The following is a 21,700-nucleotide window of genomic DNA, read 5'->3' as shown; positions in this document are numbered from 1 at the left end:
TTCACAAACCTGGGCTCAGTTGTAAATCTTGATGGCTTTTTCCAGATAATTGAACCGTGAACGCTTTGGGGCCTTGTTGATGTGCTCTAGACCCAACCACGGCCTTGGTGTTGCACTTGCTGCAATACAGTAACAATTCTTTTATTGAGATTATCTGTTGATTCTACAGTTTATACCAATAAATGATCATCATACAATGATAAGAGATAATTAATGTTAATAATTAACAATACATTTATAATCAAACACTGGAGGAAAAAAAAACAGTTACACCAGGGCAGAACAAATACTGGGCACCAGATTGCCATGGCAACTAACAAACACTGGAGTAAAAACAGAAAAAAATTAAACCAGTTACACCAGGGCAGAACAAATACTGGGCACCAGATCCCCATGGCATCTAAAATATTTGTGTTGGCACCTCATTTACAAATCCCTGTTAACAATCGAACTGTTTGTAACTTCCATGCATCGAGTGTCATGGTAAACAGCCATCACCACCCTCACAAATGCTGAGTTTAAAAATCTTCTCTTCCATTTACATTGGAAACCGTGATATTTAGAGATGCCATGCAAAGACATTACAGTTGTGTGTGAAACTGTGATACATCTCAGCATTATTATTATTATTGTGATAGCTGACATTCCAAACTCTCATACTCAGAGAATAATTTGAACACGTGCTAGCACTTGAGTTTTGCATACGTCCAGTCTCTACAGCTTGTAGTGAAAGAGGTTTCAGTTTGATGAATCTCATTAAGAATAAATTCAAATTCTCTATGCAATCTGAGAGTCTAAATTATCTCATGACGTGAAACATGAATTGATTATCACTGCAGACTTTGATACGACAAAAGCTATGCAGCATCACTGATTGGAAAAGGGAAGTATGTCCATGCACCTATGTTTTGAGAAAACTAATAAAAACTTATTAACACTTACAATATTGTTCCTACAGCTTTGTGATGCATTACAAACTAGTAGAACTAAGTTCCCGCGAACTGTATGGTGGGTCGTTTCAGCGCATTCGATAAATATTTTTGAATCCATCCTCTTTTGAAGTTGATGGACATTCTTCCTTTTTCCAATAAATTAACAATTCTCATGGGTAATTAGCAAAGAAACTCAATTAAATACAGGTTTAATCTGCTATTTATTATTAGTTAAATTTCTACTGTTAACACAGTGTGAATATTATTTAATTTCAGTCAAACATTTTAAGAATTTAATAAATTGTGCTGTTGTATTAAAAATAATTTTAATTAACAATTTAACTAAAAATCTTCTTCATCAGATTGGATAGGATTTCTTGTGGGCCATTGAATAATGTTGTTATAAAACTCCTGATACTCTGATGGAATATATTTAATTGTTTTGTTAACGTCTTGCAGCTTCTTGGGATGTATAGGAACTTTGGAGTCGTATGTCATATTTCTAGGAGCAGATGGTGTTTCTCTTCCCTTAATAAAGTCTATATGTCTTGCGGTCCAATCCATCTATCCATTCCGAAGAAACGACATAGCCTGGGGTTTTCTGTTTATAGGTCAAATGCCGGCAGTTAGCAAGTGAAAACTTTTACTTATGTGACTATTTAGAGCAATTTAAGATTTTTTTAAGAAGCGTGGCCACCATTCTTTAACATCAATGATATCTTGATGTCCAATAATCTTGACTTGAAAGGAATTCTGTGGTTTTCTTGAATTAACTATCATCTCAACATATTGTTTCACAGAGTAGAATCTGTCTTATTTTTTTTTTGTATCACTCTTTTTATTACGGTGAAATCCCTACCGCACGGGAGTGACCTTGCACAGGAAAATAGTGCTGAATTACCTGAAACTTGGCAGTCATTGTTCAATACATGAGGCAACATACAGTACAACGTGTTATTGTCCACAACTGTGAAGTAACAGTTAGCGCCTCTGGCCGCGAAACCAGGTGGCCCGGGTTCGATTTCCGGTCGGGACTAGTTACCTGATTGAGGTTTTTATCCGGCGTTTTCCCTCAACCCAACATGAGCAAATACTGGGTAACTATCGGTGTTGGATCCCGGACTCATTTCACCGACATTATCACCATCACATTCAGACGCTAAATAACTTAAGCTGTTGATAAAGCGTCGTAAAACAACCTACTAAAAAAACAGTGTTATTTCGATTCTGTCCCCACAAGGATCACTAAACACATGTAGTTCTTTCACTGAGTCAAGTTCACTTATGTAGTCATTGAGAAATGTACAGACTTCAATGGGGCCTCGATTAGCTTGTCCTTCATGGTAGCTATAAAACTGTGCTGTATTATTTTCCTGGTTATGGATTCCAAATACAAAAAGCCACAGTTTTCTTAAATAGAAAGTTTCCTGTACAAGAAGACAAGAAAGGGGAACATTTTGCATAAGTCGAACACTAGGTCGACTGCGTCATTTCTTTCAGCACGTAATTTTATTACCTCTTGTTTTATTTTATCAAATTTTGATGCTCGTCATTTGTGAACTAACAATTCTGCGAAAGCCATCGTTTTGTATTTTCATTAAGAAAAAAAGATTTAATTTTGGCGTCTTTGTACAGGTGAATGTTCTATCAGTGCCATTAGATACACATATTTCCTCTTTTTAGTTTTACCATCGTATAATGTAGTGATTATTTCCATTTGGTCTCCGTCTTTAAAATTTTCAAAACACTTTCTGGAACAACAATCTGCATTATATATTATATGTTCACAGAAATATTTAGCAGTAGAAATATATCCAAATAACACATAAAACATACCAGATCTTTCCTTCATGATGGACCAGGCAGTTTTGCTGGCACAACTCCTCCTTTTGAAGTTACGTATTCTTTTCCTAAAGATCTAGATCTCTTGCGTTTTTCTTTTACATATCCATTAATATTTCTTACTCCCTTTCTTCTCCAGTGTATTTGTTCACTATCAGAATTACTTTCACTCAAGTTGCTATGGATGATTTACAAACAACGAACTTACAACCACACTGACAGCAATATTAGCAAATTTAAACGAGACAGACTTCCTACCTGATATCTGGTGGTGATGCTTACAATATTGATTGGAAAAAGGAAGAAAGTCCGGACATTCTTCCTTATTCCAGTAATTGAAAATTTTACTGGGCTGTTACTTCATTGTTATTGCTGGTAGACTCTTTCTTTTTCCACTAATCGATGGGTGGATGGCTCAAGAAAAAAATGTATATCTCAGTCTATTTTCGAAAAAATTGGACTTTCTTCCTTATTCTAATCAGTGATTCAGTTGTACTTCACCAGCAAAATCAAATGGCATGTTGATGGAAGTGAAAGACCTAACTTTGTATTTTTTTGGTTCCTACTTTAAAGCTGGATCCATTGAAAATTTGTTTTGCCCTGAGTTACATATAAAATCTTAAGTTTCTTAAACATTCTTTTCTGTTTGTAAATTCACAAGTAATCCATTATCAACTAAATAATTATTATTGTTGTTTGGAGTGATAAACGATGGCTTCACTGCTTGCTTCAATACTAATTTTTCTTTGCTGAGTACACGGAGCAACAGGAAACTTTTCGAATCTGAGGATTAACTGGATTATAAAGGGATGTTTTCTGTTCAAAAGAGCCATCCGGATAGTAAATGCATTATTTTCAACAATTTGTTCTGTTTTATCTATTCATAAAATAACAATAACAACAATCATCATCATCTGACATGCAGTGGCAGTGCGTCTTATGCATTCAACAGTTCAGAGAACACCCAGGAAAAACAATTTAATTGTTTAAATAAATTTATTTATAATTTATACTATCATTCTTTGTTTCTTGCTCATCTTTAATAAGTTTACTTGTGGCTCTAATGTATTTTTGTCATATGAAAACCTACGAATCACAGAGATCGAATACATGCTTACAAGGTTCAATTTCTTCTCTGAACCTTGCCAAGCCAGCTTATGGACTTGCGTGCGGAGCAAAAGATAAGGGGGGGGGGGAATGCTGCAGGGGAAATATTTCCATGTGCTGGTAAAAAAGACCAGCAGCTGACCAGTTATGTAATAGTGAGACAGCAGACACGCTATGGCAGAAATGTAGGAATGGTTGTTCTTGGTATTTTAGTTTTAATATATTATTCATCTGTGGGTGTGACCAGGGTTTGTTTCCAAAGAAAATGAATAGTGTTCAATATCTTTTACAAACAAATTTTTCAGTTTTAATCTTGAAAGATAAGTGTAAAATAAAGAAGCTTGGAAGGCTGTTACCTCAACTTGATTTAAAGCAAGCACAAACAAGCTGACATAAGACATTTTGCAAGGCTTTTAATGTAAAAATATATGAAAGAAACGACTGGATTTGCGGTTGTAAATCTACAAATAAATTATTTTGTTTCCCATGCCCGCTATTTGCTAAGGGTAGAGACACGAACTGGACATGCACTGGTATGTCGGATTTAAGCCATTTGACACAGAAAATTAAGAATCATGAGAAATCTATAGCTCATAAGAATGCTTGCCTTGATTTATCAGTCCTTGGAAGAACAGAAATTAGACAACAGCTTAGCTCAGCTTTCAGGCAGAATATTGAAAGACAGATGATAACGCAAGGAAAACTCGCTATGTTCTTTCGAAGATAATTGATCACCATCATCGTCATCATCAGGCTCATTTTAAGGCAATTATCTACTTTAAAGAACTGTAGTATTTTTTCAATAATTCAGAAATGAGATATTGTTTAAATTGTTGGAAAACCATGTAATATCTTAAAAGTGGTGAACCCCTCATCATTTTAGGCACGAATCACCACTGTTGACATGTTATTTAGGAGATTTACTGCTATATTACACTGTTTAACTTATCATGGTTATATGAAGTAACTAATTTCAGCAGTTACAAATTCATTTTGATTTACATCATAATTCAATAGAGTTCAGCAAACTGTTATTGAATGTTATGCAATTTTAGAAAAATATATAAGTTACCTACCTTGATTTGGATGATTTTTGAATTCTTGTAGATTCATGAAATATTCGGATTCCTCATTAATAAATTGTGGTCTACCCATTAACACCAGAGCAAACTTAAACTGTAACAAATAAATATTTTAATTTCATAACAAAAGTACTTATAATAAATCGTCTACACAAATTTTTGAAACTAAATTATGAATAAATAAAGTGGTAGATGTAACATTTTATCCGAGAGTTTCAGATATATGATTCAATTAAGAGAATAATTAAACAAATATAGCGTCCGAACTCTCTTTCTTCATAAAAGAATAAAGAACAATATTGTCTACAGTAGGCCTTCGTCCTTAATGGGTTGTCATGAAGGTTCTCAATGATTTATCTAACATGGTTTTAAGTTTCTTTTATATTTGAATTAAAATTTTATCATATAACAATACACAGGCCTGCAATGAAAAAACTTTTAAAAAATTTTTAGCTCTCCTTCATGTATTTTTGTGTGCTGAAGCCAGAAATGACATAAAAAATGGCACATCACGCACCATTTTTACACAGAACTATATTTTATGTTTAACAGTATTAATATGCTGGTGATTTTACTGCATCCATAACCCAGTGCTCTAATGTAAAATTTTGTACTCTGCTGATGAGCGTCAGGAACATAATCTAGAAAGCTGTGTGATGTAGAAAGTAAAAATCCTGAAGAGTTTACCAGTTTGAACTCAATGATTTAATAAGAGATTTAGGATTACCCAAGGTAAAATTGAGCTCTTACTGCTGATACCAGGAACATTTCTTCGTTAGTACAGGAGTAGAGAAGAGGAATTTACTCCCACTTTTCACAAGGCGGTGACAGTATACTGGAGTAATATTATATTCCTGGTTTGGTATAAAAGTATAATGTTCAGTACGATAGACTGATTGATTCCTCCAAAAGAAGACTGAAGGCAGTGATCAGTGCTTTTGCACAATGGCAACAAGTATACTCCATTATCTGTTGGTCATTCAGCACACCTTAAAAAACTTTATGAGAATTTTGAACTGGTTCTTATGGCCGGTTTCACCAACCTTCGTTATTATTATAACGTCTCGTTAAATAATTTAATTAAACATTAGTCAGTTTTTGCGTTTCACCAAGCATCATTATTGCTAACGCATCTTTAAACTCGTCGTTAATTTATTAGGACCAATTCGTCGCGTTAAAACAGTAACGATGCGTTAAGAAGTCAACAACATGGCGGGCGTATTCGATGCTGAAATTCTTTATTTAGTACTTCAATATAATGGCGAACTTATATGTTGTAATAACTCTCGGAATAATCATTTTGAAGATTTAAGTGATAAAGAATTCCACGAAAGCTACACATTAAGGAAATAAGCAGTAAGAATGGTTCTAGAAGAAACTGAATATAGGTTAGAATACGACAGATGGAAACACCCACTTAACGCCTCTTCAACAGATTTTTCTCGCTTTACGATAATGTTACGGGAAGTTTTGAAATAGTAATTGGTGATATGGACGGAGTGTCAAAAGCTGCATTGTTTAGATATGTAAATAAAGTATCCCTACTATCAACATTACGACCACAATACAGTCATTATTTTTATAATAGGTTTATAGCTAAATTTCCTGTCGTTACTGACAACGATAGATTGTGTACATGTTCCAATCATCTCTCCTGGCAGTAATATGGCCAAAAGATTCTGCAATAGAAGATCTTATTTTCCATTCAATATTCAAACAATTTCATAGGCCTATGTAAAGCTCCGCATATAAAAATTGTGGCTAAACTAGCGCTGTGGTAGTTTCCTTCGTACTCTGCTTATACACCTTCCGTGACAGATTAGGTTTGGTTAGTTTAGGTTTTTGTTAAGTCTTGCATATACGTCAACTGCATCTCCTCAAAAAATATCTTATAAATTCAACGATTTTCACTTCCGAAACCAGCAGAATTACCTCAGCGCTAGTTTATTGAAATTGTAATAGGTTAGAATACGACAGACAAGAATCACCCACTTAACGCCTCTTCAACACATTCTTCTCGCTTTAAGATAATATTATGGTTAGCACAACATTCCAAAGGAGGATGCCTTTTTTAATGAAAAGGATGCAAAGAGGTTTTCTTTTGGGAGAAAATGGATACCCCTTAAAATCCAATTTAATGACGGCTGTCCTGAATTCTGCCACATAAGCATGGTAAAATTGTTACAGAGTACATAAATCTGCATGAAATACAGTGGAAAAGTAGTATGCAATTTATGGAAGAGGCGATTTCCCGTCCTAAATTTAGGCCTAAGAACAACTGCTTAGAATGCTTTGATATAATTAATTGTGGCATCAATTCTGAAGCTGTCAACCTTATCGTCCGCAAAATTGTACTGCTCTACATTCCTCTTATTTACATTTGGAAACATGTGTCCTTTTTTGTTTTTAATTACGTTATGACAACATACTGTATTTAGGAAGAATATCAAGAACTAAGAACTTTTAGATGTTCTTAAAATTGCTGCCTCTTACCCGTTTGCCTATGATTATTTCCTCATGCCAAACAAAGTCAGCCATGATCATATGTAACCAATGAAATTTGTGATTTCGAAGCCATGGTCGTATGAGAAATAAAACATGCAAGATAGAAGTACAAAATCCCCACGTTAGTAAACGCATACTAATTTTAAAGAAACGATGCTTGATGAAAGAGTCAACGTTTAAAGGTCTCGTTAAAATTAAACGATCTATTTGTTGACAAGTCGTTTGTGCTGATTTAAAGAAGCTTGGAGAAACCGGCCATTAGAAAGATAAAAAATATAGATCACAACTGGATGATCTGTGGAGATCTGAGAGAGTTGTGCATGCTTCTTGGTTAGCAGGCTGGGTATACTAAGTTTCCTTATTTCCTCTGTTGATGGGACAGTAGAGCAAGAAGCAGACACTGGGAACAAAAACACTGTCTACTAAGTATATCTCTTGAACCTCACACAAGAGGGAAAGCAACAAACGCAACTTCATCAGGAAGAGAAAAATGAAGAATAAAACATTTGACTAAATGTGAGTTGTTAATTATGACGATCTAATAATTTTGTAAAATATATATTTCATATTTGCCACAGGACATGTTTCACATCAATCACCACTTTTCCATACTAAATTCAATACCGCTACATTCACATTGCTAAAAGTGCCAATGCATGTTGAGGAAAAATGGTACATTGTAGAAAAAAATCTGAACTCAGTTTTGGATTCAGCACCACAAGAAACTATACATCAATAATCAATCTTCTTAATGTTGTTGTTGTTTTCTAATGCCAGGCATTTGACAATGAAGTCATTTGATCTCTTGCACTCCAATATTTTTCAAAGATATTATCATGACCAGCCACTGAAGCACAGATTTTGAGATGTTCCGAATCAATTTCTTGGTTTGAGTTGCACAATGGACAGTTAGGAGACTGATATATTCCAATTCTATGCAGGTATTTGGCCAAACAATCATGGCCTGTTGCCAATCTAAATGCAGCTACAGACGATTTTCGTGGTAAATCGGGAATTAACTGTGGATTTTGATGCGGAGAGTTCCATTTTTTCCCTTGGGATTGTGTTATCAAATTTTGTTTGTTGAAGTCTAAGTATGTAGATTTAATAAATCTTTTCACAGAGTAATACGTAGATTTAGTAACAGGTCTGTAAGTAGCAGTGCTGCCCTTCTTTGCTAAAGCAACCGCATTCTCATTTCCCAGGATTCCACAATGGGATGGTATCCATTGGAATACAATTCTTTTATTGAGTGATATTAATTGAGAGAGCATTTTAGTTATTTCTGCTGTTTGAGATGAAGGTGTGTGTTTAGAGACTATTGATAGAATAGCTGCTTTGGAGTCTGACAATATAACTGCATTCCTAAATTTATTGATGTGGCATAGAAGATTCCTGAGACTTTCCCTTATTGCAATGATTTCACCATCAAAACTTGTTGTTCCATATCCAAGAGATCTATAAAGTGAGAAGAGACAGCACGTAACACCTGCACCGGCACCTTGTTCTCTGGAGATCAAGGATCCGTCGGTGTATAAATGAAGCCAGTTTTGTGGAGGGTACCTAATATTAATTGTCTCTAAAGACAATTGTTTCAGTATTTCGGTGTTTACTTCTGATTTCAGTATTTCTTCTGTTAAATTTAGATTATATTCTATATTTAATAGAGTTAAAGGGTTTGGTTTAATTTGTAAGTTTTCTTTTAAATTCGGGATATTGATTCCAGCTGTTTGCTGACAACATTAAGTCCACTATAGTCTATTCAGTTGTTGTTTTTCACGAGAAATGAGGGGTATTTTAATCGGTGTTCATTATAGATGACTGTTGCTAGTAGCCAAAGTTGGGATGTAGTCAATATATACTGCAGGGCTGTCTCTTCTGCAACTGGTACTGATGATTTTAATTTACTTCTTTTGTGGTTTATGGATGGACAATATAGAAGAATGTGTTCCAGATCTTCATCATGATTATTACACCACAGACAAGTAGGATTATCAGAAATGTGAAATCAGTGTAGGTACAATTGAGTGACAATGTGACCTGTTCTGGCTCTTGTTAAAAATATTTGAACATGTCTGGGCAAGTTTTTGTAAATTTCCAGGTCATTTGGTTTCTTTTGTACAGACTGTAAAATTTTTCCTTCAGAAACTATAAATGTAGCATATATTTTTAGGAAAGTTTTTATGCCCTTAATTTTGCAGGTCTGTGTTACCATTCATAAATTTCTACACAATTATTTTCTATCCCACAAAATTTACTACCATCTAAAGATACTTCATCAAGTTTTGTTTCACCACAGTAAGAAAGCATTCAAAAGCAACAACGAAATCTCTGACGTAGAAAATCTACAACCAAAATAAATTCACTAGAAAAGAAAGTTAGGAATTTTCTCCACTCTCATAGCATCTTAAGAAAGGGATATGTCTTAAAATTAATATAATGAAAACAGTAAATGTTACTTTTGAGCTATCCATTCGAATTTACAGTCTTAGAAAAAAGTTTTGTTGCACAGATATAAGTCCCAGAAAGGAGGCAGTGTGCATGATCACAGGACAAGTGATCTGGTTTACAAGAGAACGACTAGTTGAGGTAATAAAATCAGTTTTGTCTCGTTGTATGTCTGACCATGCACACTGCCTCCTTTCTGGAACTTATATAGTATCTGTATGACAAAACTTTTTTCTAAGATTGTACGATTGTAAGAGAAATTTATTGTACTTCATATACTTACTTACTTTTAAAGAACCCGGAGGTTCATTGCCGCCCTCACATAAGCCCGCCATTGGTCCCTATCCTGAGCAAGATTAATCCAGTCTCTACCATCATATCCTATCTCCCACAAATCCATTATTATCTTCCCATCTACGTCTCGGCCTCCCCAAAGGTCTTTTTCCCTCTGGCCTCCCAACTAACACTCTATATGCATTTCTGGATTTGCCCATATGTGCTACATGTCCTGCCCATCTCAAACGTCTGGATTTTATGTTCCTAATTATGTCAGGTGAAGTATACAATGTGTGCAGCTCTGTGTTGTGTAACTTTCTCCATTCTCCTGTAACTTCATCCCTCTTAGCCCCAATGGTCGTGCCGGAGAATCAGTCCCATTCCGAGGCTTACTGTTAGGTTTCGTAACAAGTTGTTTTTTACGGTGATGGGTTGTTAGCCCTTCGCCCAACCCCCAAGCTGGAGGACCACCCCTTATCGGCTGTCCACGACTGCTTATTCTATATTCGCAGCTACCCTCCATATCTGGAGGCCGTCTCCTCTATCCGCAACCTGAGGACGTGCCATGCCGTGGTGATAGGGACCCACAATACATGGCATTGTACTTCATATATCAGCAAAAATATGCATTCGAACGACATTCATGAGAGAAATTTATTGTACTTAATATATCAGCATAAATATGCTATCTTCTTATACTGTAGTAAAACAAGTAATGATACTTTTCTTTTCCACTTAAATTTTATTTTAGTACCACAATATGGACTAAAATAAAATTTAAGGAAGTGAGAGAGTCATTAAATTGCAAAATGCAGATGTGAGGCCTTTCACTGAAATATTTGTACATAATTTTTTTGAATGAAATAATCATGTGATAAGTTCATGAACAAGTGGCAAAAACACCGATTTTAATCATGGTTAGCAAATGCTGTGAACTATAAAGGGCATTAAATTCCATATTATGAATATTAGCAACAATGTATACTTAATTCCAAAAAGAACCTAGTCTTCTTTCATTTGAGTAAGTGTAAAAGGTAAAAGTAAAGGTGAGTAAGTGTGATTAGAATTATTATAAAATACATTAAATAAATTTGGAAGTTCAGGACAAAGAAACGTATATAAATTTACAAACCTTTTCAAATTCTTTTTCTTGTATGCCTAATTTCTTCAGCAACCTATCTTTTACTTTGGAGAATGGTTCTCCCTGCAATCAAACAACGAATACAAATTAAGAGAATAATACTGGTAAGGTACTAGCATATCATTTATTCTACAAAGCAGTCTACCATATTTTGTGCAGGTGCCCAACGGCAACCGATACTAACAATGCACTTGCAAAATCCGGTTGATGTGTCATACAGAATGTTGGAGACTGCTTGTTAGAAAGGGAGGGGAGAAGTTGAGTGATCTACAGAAGCAGAAGACAGCATAAAGAAAAACAAGAGTATTCGAGTTCCAGTAAACTGTAATGGTTGATGTTTTCTTTTAAAGTACAGCTGTGGTAATTTGACTAAATATAAGTTTTGTGAAAAAAAGTGTCATATTTTTTTATTTTCGTAAAGATGTCATTTAATATTGCAGAATCACTGTACATCACTATGAAATAGACCATGGGACTCAAATGAGTTAACTCCGGTTAATAAGGGAAGTGGTTAATGTCAAAACCATAACAAGAAATAAGATCCATTTCAGCTATGAAGGATTCACATAAGAAAATATAAGTGCGGGCAGAACATGGACTTAATGCATAAAAGCTGCACATCATCCCACAAGTGTATTAAAAGGGTAAATTAAACATTTGCATATTATGTTCTTTGTAATTTTCAGCAATTAGGTAAGCTCCTATGAAACTCACATGTTTCACTTTAAGGAAGAAAGGAATTCCAAATGTGGAAAAGATGTCCTTGTAGAAATGGGCAACAGGAATTAGCATTTCATCATCAGCCAAATTCAATTCATCTCTTGGTATTTCTTCTATCCTGTAGGATATAAAATGCATATAAATATACAATTTACATTATGTTTTCCATATTTAGTATTTGAAGTATTTACTACTTTAATGTTATCGCTATTAATGAACTCTCCCATTAATTACTTAAATTCTTCATGTGGTTTATTTTGGAAATACAGTTATGCATTATTACATTACAAAGAGCGCTTTTGTACGGGGTACACTAATGAATGATTTAACTCAGAATGGACTTTGCCCATTTGAGCTAATACTGCACACAACAAATCAGCGATAAAGAAATTACCAAATATTATTTACACATTTCATATTAAATCTTTCACAAAATGCATTAAATGAGCGAGATCTGTGACATTTATCTGTGTGCTCCGATAACGTGAGAGGAGTGGGGAGAATGTCTCACTATAACTTACAAAAAAAAAAAAAAAAAAAAAAAAAAAAAAAAAAAAAAAAAATCAGTTCAAGCACGGACGTTTAGCATTTTGGAAGAAGAACTGAATTATTTGTAAGAGGAAAGTAGGCTTGATAAGTAATTCTTCCATTAGTTTACTGTTATTTTAATATACAGGACTGAATATTTTAATAGGTGGTAGTATATGGACTATTCCAAGTAAAAGAATATTCATATGAAGACATTATTACAAAAACAACCCTTGTCAAAATTGCTATTTTTCAGAAGAACAATAAAAAAAATAAAAGAATAGCACATCAGCTTTTTCCGTTCACCTGGGGCCGTATTCATAGACATTCTTAGCGTGGGCTTCCGCTGGATGATCAGCGAACTAACGTTCTTCGCATTCATAAACCAGTGTTAGCGATATATGATATGAATCCTGTACAAGTAACCAGTCGATAGCCTGGGCTAGTTTAGCACGCTCGTAGCACGGGCTAGCGAAATGTCTATGAATAGCACCCCTGGTGTTTTATTCTTGTGTCTATTGCACTAGACATGGACCGTTCTTTGAGTCTGTAAATATTTAAAATAGTAGCAAATGTGTCCTTAACTCAATTTCATTAAAAATGACTAGGGCTGTTTTTGTAACAATGTCTTCATATAAACATATGTCCAATTTTCAATGCGTGAGGAAATACAGCTATTTAAATACCAGGACTATGCATGAAAAACTTTACAAAAGTTATATTAAGGACAGACAAATGACTTACCTATAGATTTTTGTGCCTGTGGTATTCAACGATTCCAGAGGTGCGTCCTCTTTTGGTCCATAAGCAATTTTATTGCAATTAATTTCAAATATCCTGAAAAAGAAAACATAGTATCACTGCTGAATACATTTACACCTATCTGATTAATATAGTGAGTACAAAAATACAATAACATATGATATTTTCCATGAACAGAAGAATGTTAAATACCTAAGTTTTCCTGAACCATTTTCTGACAGCTCAACTTGCTTTCTAGCTTCTTCTAGAAGATCTGCTACTGTTCCATTTTTGTTGGGATAAAGTATCAATTCCTTTTCTTCCTTCAATTTTGGACCAACCCAGATACACTGCATAATATATACAAATTATATACAATATATAACAGAAATATAATTGTAATACAATAGTAATATAAATTAGATGAAGATAGAACTTTGTGTGTACAGTGAGACTAAAGTTTCATTCTGGACATTATCTTCCACACACTTACTCCAACAGCACTCATATTTCCAATGTATAATGTACTACTAGCACAATGTATGTTGTGCATATGCATAGCTGTATATTTCTGATTTGGAAGAAAAGATCGCAAATTTAATATAATTCATAAAAACCAGTAACATCTTTAATTTAAAATGTAAGAAGCTATATCATTTTCAGTAAAAAAGTTTCCTTAAGAAATCAGCCATTAATATTATAATAAAAACTTCCTAAATACATGCAATGATGAAGCAATATAATATGGAAGAGATTAAATTTAATAGAACAAAGTGCATATTTTTTTACCTTAAATTGTTTCTTATTTTCCAACTCATTGATTCGTATACTCAGCTGTTGGTAAAATATCTTCTTAGGAGTTTTTGGTTTACAATAGACAAGTAATTCTTTCAGTGTACCCTCAAATGTGCATCGAAGAGGATGGCCTGGACTGTCTTTGTAGCTGTTAACATAAAATGTATGATAAGCATATTCTGGTTTTTAACACAACTCTACTACCAAAATATGAATGTTTAGTACTATTTTATGCAACAAAATAATGGAATAAGTCAAATATTACACTAAGGCCCAATTGTATAAACCATTTAATCTTAGATCAGAGGTTAAATTGATCCTTGTTTCAGCTGAACTTGGAATTTTGTGTTGTATAAAGTCTAATCTGAGATTAATTTGTCTCAAACTAAAGTCAACTTTGACTGAAGAAATTTCTCCGATTAAGTTAGATGATCCAAGTTCAGTTATTTCTTTTCTGTTTGAAATATACGAGTGACAGATAGTGCAAATAAAATATCCATTATTATTAATATTAATAGATATGATAGGTACATTTATATATATTTCTTTCAATTTCTTGCCTTAATACACATTCTTATATTTTATAAGGCTCTATCGTGTTCAGCAGTATCAAATAACATAACCTATAATTATATTATGTTTATAACAACCATTAATTATTAATGGATATGATAGGTACATTCATAAATTTTTAATTAACTGTATTACTAAACGAAAATTGTCGTTTTATAAAGCTTTATTATGTTTAGCAGTATCAAACACCATAACATGATAACAACTTGGAGAACAGTCAACCTTCTTCTTATTGTCCGCCATTATTTACATTGCACAAAAAACCAGTGTCTCCAACAGAGTGTACGGAAAGTCGCCAAAAAGTAGTTGTAAAGTCGCTAGATTTCTCATTATCAACAAAGAAAGATTAAATTTTGTCACTATGGGGTGCTGAAAAGGTCACTAAATCCATATTTAAGCAATATAAAAGTTAAAAGAAATTGTTGTTGCAAAAGAGTTAAAGTCGCTATATTGGCAACACTGAACAAACCTGTCCGCGCATCACGTATTTCACCTGTTTATGCGATGTTGCCAAATCCTTTTCACGTGAACTTAGATTGCATTTGAACCGAGGTAAGTTGATCGCAGAAAAGTTTTATACAATAGAAGAAGTGTCTGAACTCGGGTCACTTTTCGATCTTCGATCAAAGTTGATCTTTAGTCAGGGAGTTTTATACAATTGGGCCTAAGTAATGTATACATTTTACTTCCTTATGAATATCATTATTAGGAAATCACCCTCCCCCTCAAATTCACGTTAGAACTCTTAGACCCGATTGTATAAACCATTTAATCTTAGATCAGAGGTTAAATTGATCCTTGTTTCACCTGAACTTGGAATTTTGTGTTGTATAAAGTCTAATCTGAGATTAATTTGTCTCAAACTAAAGTCAAATTTGACTGAAGAAATTTCTCCGATTAAGTTAGATGATCCAAGTTCAGTTATTTCTTTTCTGTTTGAAATATACGAGTGACAGATTGTGCAAATAAAATATCCATTATTATTAATATTAATAGATATGTTACGTACATTTATATATATTTCTTTCAATTTCTTGCCTTAATACACAAACAATCTTATATTTTATAAGGCTCTATCGTGTTCAGCAGTATCAAATAACATAACCTATAATTATATTATGTTTATAACAACCATTAATTATTAATGGATATGATAGGTACATTCATAAATGTTCAATTAACTGTATTACTAAACGAAAATTGTTTATTATGTTTAGCAGTATCAAACACCATAACATGATAACAACTTGGAGAACAGTCAACCTTCTTCTTATTGTCCGCCATTATTTACATTGCAAAAAAAAACCAGTGTCTCCAACAGAGTATACGGAAAGTCGCCAAAAAGTAGTTGTTAAAGTCGCTAGATTTCTCATTATCAACAAAGAAAGATTAAATTTGGTCAGTATGGGGTGCTAAAAATGTCACTAAATCCCTATTTAAGCAATATAAAAGTTAAAAGAAATTGTTGTTGAAAAAGAGTTAAAATCGCTAGATTGGCAACACTGAACAAACCTGTATAACATGGTCCGCGCATCACGTATTTCACCTGTTTATGCGATGTTGCCAAATCCATTTCACGTGAACTTAGATTGCATTTGAACCAAGTTAATTTGATCGCAGAAAAGTTTTATACAATAGAAGAAGTGTCTGAACTCGGTTTACTTTTCGATCTTCGATCAAAATTGATCTTTAGTCAGGGAGTTTTATACAATTGGGCCTTATAATACTGAATATACTTCCAGCAAAACAAAAGTTTTTATACAAAGAACTTAAACAGGGAACTACTTAAAATAAACAAAGAATCTCCCAACTTAGCAAAGCAAGGAATTATAGTTAGTGTATGACAAAAGGTGATAATTAATACACACAAATTCATGTTTCTGAAAATATTAAAAACAAAAAGTGTTGGTAGGTATAACAACTGTATATTCAAATTTATCTTTTCCAAACGTTTTGCCTCCTATAAGAACGTATCTGACATAAAAAATGCAGTGCACTCATTCTTTTACCAATGACAGACACAGAGTTCTGGGAATGGCCACACTTTGAAGAACATTCCATAACAGAACATTTTTCAACATTAAAATGAATACCACTTTCCACACAAATATATATATATTTATGTTTCGAAATAGAACCTTGTATATCACTATAATGAAGTTGGAATGAACAAATGGACATTATGTTAAAAAATTTGTTAATTATGAGTACACAGGTTCAAGGAAAAATTAGTTGCACGCTACAATACAGTCTTGTTTCACTCAGAACGGCCGGAAAACATCGAAAGAATTAGAAAAGCAATGCTCTTAAGTCCACATCATTCTGCAAGGTATCAGGCAGCTGCATTAAATTTATCGCGCAAGCATTTGCAACATTCTACATGCAAACCTAAAATTCCACCCGTACAAAATTCAAATTGTGAATCGTGTTTATGATCTTGATGAACCTGCTCAATTTGCATTTTGTGACAGTTTCTTGAAATGTTGCATGCAGATCCAGATATTCTGGACAAATTAATTATGTCAGATGAAGTACATTTTCACCTGTCTGGAATGGTTAACAAACAGAATTTCTGGTACTGGAATGCCACACAACTGATGCAAGTGCATGAACAACCATTGCATAGTGCAATGGTAACAGTGTGGTGTAGTGTTTCTGTCATCAGTATTATCAGCCCATACTTTTTTGAAGAACGTGGCCAATCTGGGACCATCAATGCGCATACCAAGAAATGTTGGCAATTGTGGAACTGCCCAAGATGGAGGATGGTGAGTTCTAGTTCCAACAGGGTGATGCCACAGCACACACTACTCGTGAAATAATGAACTGCCTGCATGCCCTGTTTCCTGGACACATAATTTCAAAATTCGGAGACAGCCCGACAGCCACGATCCCTTGATTTTACAGCACCCAACAACTTTCTATGGGGCTATTTGGAACATAAAGTGTACTGCAATAGGCTACGCACCATCATGCAATTAAAAGAAAAATCTCTACGTAAATTACAGCAATTAATACTGGTCTATTGCAGCCAGTTACGATGAACTTGCAGGTCACACTGCAAGAGTGTGTTCATTGTCATGGAGGATACTTAAAGAATGTAATTTTTAAGAAATAAGCACAGATCAATAAATTGCAAGTTTGTACAATGCTTTCAGTTTAAGTGTTTTCTTTTAATTCGACTTAAGTGTCCCACAAGGCAATAACAACCACCATATTCCACTGGGTCACCCTCTATATATTCTTAAGTGAGGTCATATTGTGTTGAAAGAAAATTTACTTATATTTTTAAACTTACGTCTGAACTATATCCATTCCATGTAGATGGTGAACTTCACTGTATGCTAATTCAATGAGAAACAATATAAAATATCTCAACGTACTTTTGACATTTGAAGAACTGTAGGAGGTAAGGGTCTGTACCAACTCTTTGCGCTACAGCATGTGCCATCTGGTCGTATGTCATCCGCTGAGACAAATCAATCGTGAAACCCGGATCATTAGGAATCATCTTATCACAGAATGTAACCTCCACCCTATGGAATAAATCCCTGCAACAAACAACCAAATAAATATTATCATTTACAAGATATTTAAAATGTTTCAACATTTTTGTTTTCTTTCTGAAACTACCAGTGTTCATACTGATTTGGTGTATTACTACTTGTATATAATGCATTTTGCTTTGATGTTATTGTTTAATCATCTGTCCGAAGATAGGTTTGAACGTCATAAGTAATACCAATAAGGCATCATTCATGAGGCAACTAGGCCAGGAGATGAGGTAGTGTGGCCAGTTCCTTTCCCCCTTGCTTTGATGATTACTTAATAATGTAAATGGTGTTTCAAAAATAAATAGGTAAATAAATAAAAAAGTAACAATTACAGAACAATGACCAAACTACCATTTTTCTACAAGATTTACAATTTAAGACGAGAGTAATCCATTTTCATATATAAGATAGTGAATCATTCTTTGTGTAGTGCAGAACTTTCCTTCAGAAATAATATAACTCGATTCTATACATTATCATTATATTTATTGCAGAACAATCATCAGACCAAGTAAAACATGCATGACACGATTAATGTTATCTTTTGTTAAAACAAGTCAATAAAATGAAAGCATTTATTAATATAAGTATCGTAAGCGCCACTTTTACAAAAAATGAGATATGGTTGTTGTTGTTTCAATGCCTTGCATCTAGCAATGAAGCCATTAGCATTCGTGCTCTCCAATACTTCTGGGCTACAGTGTCTTCTGCAGATAATAATAATAATAATAATAATAATAATAATAATAATAATAATGTTTTATTTTCGCTGGCAGAGTTAAGGCCATAAGGCCTTCTCTTCCACTCAACCAGCCTTAATCAATACAATACATAAATTTAAATAGAGCATTGCAGGTCTTCAAGTGGCTCTCGTTCATCTCCTCTTGACTGTTGCACAGGGGACAACTTTAGACACATCTCATCGAGGAAACTCCAATACATTACGAATTCTACAGTGGAATGCAGGAGGCATGACACAATCTAAATGAGATATGGTGCTTAGAATAAATTGCACAGCATTGTGCATTGATTGTAAAAGTTCTGTGAGCCCCAAAAATTTGTTTCCCTCTAATAAGTTGGTTGCACGTGTATATGTTAGATAATTTTTAGGCTAAAAAAAAAGTCCTCTAATTGAGATTCTGGCTGATATGTACTGCTGTCAAAAGAAAAGTGGCTGCTCTCTAGAAACTAAGTTCCTTTGGGTATCTCCACTATAATTCAGAGACAGGCAATGTTACATGTTGTTGGACCACGTTGCCTGATATCTACAGTTGTAGCATAATGGTAGCGTTTCAGGCTGGTATCCGTGAGATTATGCGTTCAAACACAACTTAGTGCTTTTTATGTTTTTTTTTAAGAGAGAAAATATAATTGCTCCTATCTCTTTTATGACTGTTTTAGTAATTAACATCAGGTTCATGAATTACGAATTCGTAAAGATTTGGTATCTCAAATCGGCCAAATTTTGATCTCCATTACTGGTGATCGTCGTTGCACTACTTATTTGCGTCAACATTTAAGTATTGCAATTCAAAGCGGAAATGCAATGAGCGTTTTGGGTGCTCTTCCCGAGTCCAGCCCTTTGGATGAACTCTTTCTCTTGTAAAATTTACATATTATTATTATTAAATACATTCCATTTACAAAACAAAATTTGAATAGTACATATTACATGGGTAGTTTTGTTATGAATAGTAAACCAATGTAAGAAAGAGGAAAGAAATTACAATGCAATGTCTTATCTCAGGTGATTTCGTAACAATGTAATCAAATCTTTTAACACAAGTAAACAAACATTGTTAATTATACGTCATAGCAAATGAAAAGGCTTACAAAAATCATTAAGCTGATGGAAAATGAAAAGCCTTACAAAAATTAACAAACTGTTTCGAGAGGAATCCTCTTGCTCTGACCACCAAACCTGTTACTTCTATCATAAATGATAAGAAATTTAAGCAAATATATTATTTAAGATGTGAAGTAGATATGGAAATCTACTCATGAGACTCTTATGTACACACAAAAATTACTTACTTGAAATAATCTCGACATGTTGGAAGCTCGTACATGTCATCTCGTTCATCTTTTTGGAATACTATGATATCACCATCCATTAATTCTTCTAGTACCTTCTCAAGAGGTTCATTGTAATTTTCAATTCGCTCCACCATATTTGGTTTTATTTCCTCATAAAGGACTAGATCCGTGTCTGGAGGAAAACCAGCTCGTTCGTTGAGTAGTGGGATGAGTTCCTCTGTAAGACAACCCAACTGAAGTCAATAACAATGATCAACCATTTCACACAGTGAAATAGGATAAATTTTGACTAATTTTAAAACATTCTACCACTGATTATGATGAAGTTAATGCTTAAGGTGCCAAATGTCATCATTATTTCTATTGCATTAATAAAATAGTGCAGTTAAATGTGGAGGGTGAACAATGTAATGCAACCTATAAACTGTAAGAGGGTCACCACAAAAGTTTTAAGGTATGCCACACAAGTAAAATCATTATGATTGCTGCATTTTGTCAAAGTATTCACCATCACTTTCGCATTCTCGTAAACTACTTTTTAAAGCACTCTTGCCACTCCTCTTCAAAGGCTGTAAGCTCACTTTCGTATGTTGTAACACCCTTCTTCAGGCATGGAAAACCTTCTTGTGTGCATGTGCTTTTTCAGTGTTTGGAACAGAAATTAATTGCATGAACCCAGGTCAGGACTGTAAGGCGGATGAATCATGAGTTTCACCTCTGTGAATTCCAGCTGGAGGGTGATGTTGGCCATGTGAGCAGATGCGTTGTTGTGGGGAAGAATTTCTTCCAGTGCTGTCCTTCAAGTTTCTCGAAAGCTTTTAACAGGCAAACTGTAATCCACCACTGAGTGATAACAGTCCTTTGGTTTTCGGGAGTCACAGTTGCCACTTTTGGAGAAGAAAGTGACCACTATTCTCTTGTTGACATTTTAGGGCTACTTTACTTTCATTGGTGGATTGTTGTTTGAAAAGATTCACACTGCCAACTGACGTCTAGTATTGAGATCAACTGGTAAATTCAGGTCTCCTCACAGAAACACGTCTGGAGTTCTCTCCATCGAACCTTACCAGCATTTCTTCACTATTGCACAGCTGTCAAATTGTGAGCCATCCATCAGGATGAGATCTTCCTAACACAAAGACTATCATGCAGGATTTTAGACACTGCCAGCGATCCAATCTGCAAGGCTGTCTCAATGTACTTTAATGTCACATAGTTGTTTTCATGAACCATTTCTTCCACAGCAGCAACATTTTACTCAGTCACAGACATTACAGAAAACCCAATCCTCTCGTATTTCAGTGAAGTTCTGCCCCTTTTAAATTATGTATACATGTATGTATGTATGTATGTATGTATACAAGTCTCCAGGTACCAATCAAATTCCAGCAGAATTAATATGAGGATGGAAACACATTA

General features: G+C 34.2%; 1 protein-coding gene across 1 annotated transcript in view; it reads right to left on the bottom strand.

The window, feature by feature from the left end:
- The window catches only part of Usp7 (Ubiquitin-specific protease 7), a 69,861-nt gene that overhangs the window by 2,589 nt on the left and 45,572 nt on the right, over positions 1-21,700 (bottom strand). The window contains exons 15-23 of the mRNA XM_069829041.1: positions 20,279-20,498; positions 18,074-18,241; positions 14,112-14,265; positions 13,536-13,672; positions 13,326-13,418; positions 12,048-12,171; positions 11,325-11,396; positions 4,958-5,057; positions 10-119 (exon numbers count right to left, since the gene is read on the bottom strand). Of these exons, the coding sequence (XP_069685142.1) occupies positions 16-119; positions 4,958-5,057; positions 11,325-11,396; positions 12,048-12,171; positions 13,326-13,418; positions 13,536-13,672; positions 14,112-14,265; positions 18,074-18,241; positions 20,279-20,498 (1,172 nt within the window). The 3' untranslated portion in view covers positions 10-15. The remainder of the gene's footprint in view (positions 1-9; positions 120-4,957; positions 5,058-11,324; positions 11,397-12,047; positions 12,172-13,325; positions 13,419-13,535; positions 13,673-14,111; positions 14,266-18,073; positions 18,242-20,278; positions 20,499-21,700) is intronic.

The sequence above is a fragment of the Periplaneta americana genome, chromosome 6 (genome assembly GCF_040183065.1).
Source record: "Periplaneta americana isolate PAMFEO1 chromosome 6, P.americana_PAMFEO1_priV1, whole genome shotgun sequence".
In the NCBI taxonomy this organism is placed as follows: Eukaryota; Metazoa; Arthropoda; class Insecta; order Blattodea; family Blattidae; genus Periplaneta; species Periplaneta americana.
Note: the sequence above shows the minus strand (reverse complement) of the source record. Positions and strands in the feature narration are given on the sequence as shown.